This window comes from Athene cunicularia (assembly GCF_003259725.1).
Source record: "Athene cunicularia isolate RWA chromosome 3 unlocalized genomic scaffold, athCun1 chr3_part1, whole genome shotgun sequence".
Taxonomy (NCBI): domain Eukaryota; kingdom Metazoa; phylum Chordata; class Aves; order Strigiformes; family Strigidae; genus Athene; species Athene cunicularia.
Window position 1 is genome coordinate 86,151,711 of NW_020799097.1, and position 4,519 is coordinate 86,156,229.

The window sequence follows — 4,519 nt, forward strand, 5'->3', positions numbered from 1 at the left end:
GGGGGGGGGGGGAAATCAATAATTAAAACTTGGCATCAGCCTATAAAGCTGAAAGGCTTATTATGAGGAAGAACTCTAACTATTCTACTAGTTCCTCAACTTCATCAATCAGTTGGTAGCTTTTCGGTTTTGAATAATCTTGACCATTGATTTACCTCACTTAGACTGATGCCAAGCATGGACAGAGACATAAAAGAAAGTATCCAAAACCTGATTTCTGAATCAAGAAGTGATCACCACAGCATTTGTTTACATTAACATGTATCATCAAAATATACATTAATATTTGTAAGAGGTAAAACAACTATGAACAGGTAACACTTTAACAAGTTGTTTCACTTCTTAAATTCACTGCTTTAAGCAAAGAAAACTCTCTGCAAATAATTCAATTTTAGAACATGTTCTCTTCTGAAACTGTAGAGACTCCTTTTGTCTGTCCTCCTGCAAGGGCCCTGGGACTTCTAGCAAGAATCCTTAAGTCAGAAATTAGCAGCCAGAGTTCTGGAAAAACACGTTGTATATAACCTCTATAGAGGCATCCTCCACATAAATATTTTGAGGAGGGCCCCATGAACTATTTTAGAAGTAACATCTTAAAATTTTCTCACCTTTTCCTTTCTTCAAGTTTTTTTCAGCTTCTTCAAAGAGTCCTGGCAAATGAATTACAACACCATTTCCTGAAGAAAACCATTACGCAAAATTTAATTAATTATTCTGAACATGGAAAAAAAAATTCCAAACAGTGCATACAAATCATGAAGTGTCTTTGAAGAACATGTTATTTAAGTTTTTAAACTTTTAAGACACTGTCATTTTTATTCTTTGGAATTCATCTGTGAAAGACTGATTTACAACTGAAATAGGTGTTTCTAACTATATGCATTGAATCTTTTTAATAAACTCAACAAACTTTCAATTTAGATCTGGATAAACAGTAACAGCATCATGGGACAGTCCAGAATGCAACTTCCTCTTCCTCAAATCTAAAAATTAACTTCCCTCTTTGTACTTCATTTAATAACCCTATTGTTTTTAAAAAGCTTAGCATATTTCTATCATTATTATAAACATTAGCATCTCCTCAGGCACTCTTCTGCTGTAAATAGACACAGAATATTCCATATATAGAGTTGGCTTTGTTAACAGACTAGCAAAAATAACAGAGGAAAATCTCTATCAAAAGCAAGCTCGCTTTCCTACAGCTGTCACATTGCTCAGAAAAAGTCTACTGGGTCACACAATTAACCAGCACCACTGAGTGCCTAAGAAGAAACATTTTCATATAGCAGAACTGAACCATCTTGAGGCCATAACAAACCCAGAAGATCAGCAGATCAAAAGCTTTAAGTATGATAACATCTAGCTAAAGAATGAAGAGACCTGCCATTTGAAACTATTTGCATATCACCTAATTTCACACACATAAAAGCATTCTGAACAGCAAAATACCAAGTATTTAAGACTTTTTCACTATAACCTTCATGGTACAGTCCTAATTAATAGTAATAATCTATTATAATACTCCAGTCATTTTGGTCTTGCCCTTTTTTTTCTTAACCTGTAAACCCTTTCAGTGGAATCCTAAACCAGATTTTTTTCCTCCAAAAGATACTTTAAACACAAGGCAGACCTAAGAGAAGATAGAACAAACTTCAGAACAGACAAGACCAAGAGAGAGCAGATAAAGACAGGAGGATTTGTAAAAAAGCTCTCTCCTGCCTACTGTATTGTTAAAGGATGAGGACTTTCCTACTCAACCCTGAGTCCACCAAACAAAACATGGCAAATGGGCATCCTTTTTTACTGTTTTCAAGCAATAATCTTTTAAAGAAACATAAACCAGTAACACATCAAAAGAGAATATCAGTAGTATCACCTATCACAGGCCTCAAAACTATAAGCAGTTAACGTCATCAGAGTAAATCTATTTCTATGCCCACTGGCTTAATTCCCATAGAAGTATTAGGCAGGGCAAGATGATCCCACTACCAAGTCACAATATAACAGCCAAAAAGAAGCAATTAACCACCAATTCCCATCAATTAAAGGGTTAATGTTGACTGCAAGGATACAGTCACCAGAAGCTGGACCCAAGAATTCAGCAAGCACTGTTTATGAATCAAGTAACTAGCAATAGAGGCTCTTTAGTTTCTGTGCTGTTTAGCAAACTGTCAATGACCACTTACTCACTGAGAGGCATGACTGCAGGCTCAAAACAAGGAGATATGCAGGAAGAAGTGATAGGAAGAGCATGACAATAGTTTGGAGAAGTACACAATGTAAGGGACAGGAATTCTGGGTAAGCAGGATGAAAGTGTCCATAAGGCATACACAGCTTTTAGTGACTCGGAGACTCACCTGATTTGTGAAACAGCACACAAGCACATGCATAGTTATTAACGCTGTGTAGACATGTTTTATACTTAAGGAAATTTCAAGGGCTACACAGCATTATTAAGTAGGTTGATCATACAAGCAATCCAAAGAAAAAAAACACATAGGATTGGAAACAAGATTCCAAGAGAGGGAGGGGGATCAGTAGACTTGTAGGGACAACAGATGTGACAATCTAAACCTCCTTTCAGTAAGCAAACAGATCACAGATCCTGACATCACACAGTACTGCCACTGCCCTAAACCTTCTAATGTACTCTCCTGAAAGGACTTCTTGGTAGAAACTATATAGTACAGAATTCTTTTGGAGTCAGCATTCATTTCACAATACAACAGAAAAGTGAGAAAAGAGCTATGTTTCAAAAGGTATTGGTAGTTACTTAACAGGGCTGAGGATTAAAACAGAGAGAAGGAAATCTAAGAATAAGAGAAATAATTGGTAGAGAAAATAACAAGAATAGGAGAATGAAGATACACTGGGCAGCCAGCTGTTTGCATTGATAGAACAGACAGGAGCAAAGATGAACTATCCAAGACAATAAAAGAAACCGCCATAATTCAAACTTCACAAGTGAGTTAAAACACTATTAAGATAGTAGAGCAGTTCAGGCCTATGAGAATTTGAAGAAGAAAAATCCTGACTCTGTATATCTCTGGATGTATTTTGCTATTTTAATATGTCCGAAGTCTGCAACTACAGTATTGTCTATTTTTTAGAGATGCCCCACTTACCAATGAATGCAGTGACTTTTGGATTGATGATCCCACTTGGCAGAAGATGAAAGTCATACTCCACAGAATCCACAACAACTGTATGCCCTGCATTATTGCCTCCCTGGGCGGGGTGGGGGGGAAGGGGGAAAAAAAAAAAGGTAATAGTTTTTAATACTAAAGACAAATGAACACACAGCATCGAGATGGAATAAACTGGTTCCAGCTCCAATTCTTCAGCATTCTCTTATGTTACTGACAAAAAATCTTCCAGAGATTTCCTTCTCCCAGGAAATGAGGCAAACTCAATTTGTCAAATTCAGCAATTTCAACATCTGTCACATAGACTTTGGACAGTATTTTGGTTCATCAGATGTACAAAAGCTTGGGATAAGATTAAAATGTTTCTAAAATTCATTGGACAGAAGCATAAATATTCTAGAACACGCAAACACTTCTAAAAGCCTTCATGAGTTTTACTAGGTTCCTATTACAGCTATGGAGAGGAAGTATTAAAAGTGAAACCGCAACCTTAGCAAAGGACAAAACCCCCACCAGTTAAACTGAGTATATAAAACCATACAGCTATTGGGAAAGATAAGTCTAACTGTTTGGCAACATGCAGGCTTTTTGTCCTGAATTTTGGGTTCAGTCTTTTGAGTGTCTTTCTATGAATAGTAACCAACAAAGTTAACTTGTTCATTCTATACCTCCTCTGTGATGAGAGGTCTGTAATAGCACAAGTCATTTATGTCTGAAATGTGCTGTTAAGGAGTGAATCTAGAGGCAACTGAGACTGCGGTTTTGTAAATTACCGGAAACCATTTACACCCAAACTAACATTTAACATGTCCAGCTTTTTCACTACCACAAAGAGATTACCAAGAGATTTACTAAACTGTGAAATATGTCTAAAATACAAAAAGAAGCCTGTGACCAAGTCTTAAAGGGGTCAAGATAGGCTCATGAAACTAAAAATTATGAAATAGTTAACCAAATATCCCCAGTTCTCATTTGCTGTACTTTTGAAAATAAGCTTACACTCTCTTATGACTGAGTCATTTGTGCAAGACAAGGTTACACACAAAATGGTTCTGTCTGTCATAGCTACAGAAACATCCTTTACAGGCACCTTACAACAGAAATAAGCAAACTGCTTCACAGAAGGAAAGCCTTAAAGGAAAGGCTTATTTATGCCTTTTTCAGCATGAGACAAACCAAAGAACAGCACTATATGAAAAGAAGACGACAAAAGAAGCTATATCTATTAATCTAGAGAATTATAAATCTGAAATATTTCAGAATTATGTATCACAGAACATCTTTTCTAAGCAATGGAATCCACAGCTACTCACTACTACAACATTTACAAAGCAGGAATGCAATACATAATGTCATATATCTGTCATTATAA

The 4,519-nt window shown here is 36.2% G+C and overlaps 1 protein-coding gene across 1 annotated transcript in view; it reads right to left on the reverse strand.

The window, feature by feature from the left end:
* Positions 1 to 3,322, reverse strand: part of ADSS (adenylosuccinate synthase) — a 23,047-nt gene extending 19,725 nt beyond the window's left edge. Inside the window, exons 1-2 of the mRNA XM_026845807.1 lie at positions 3,127 to 3,322; positions 609 to 677 (exon numbers count right to left, since the gene is read on the reverse strand). Of these exons, the coding sequence (XP_026701608.1) occupies positions 609 to 677; positions 3,127 to 3,307 (250 nt within the window). The 5' untranslated portion in view covers positions 3,308 to 3,322. The remainder of the gene's footprint in view (positions 1 to 608; positions 678 to 3,126) is intronic.
* Positions 3,323 to 4,519: the final 1,197 nt, after the last annotated feature.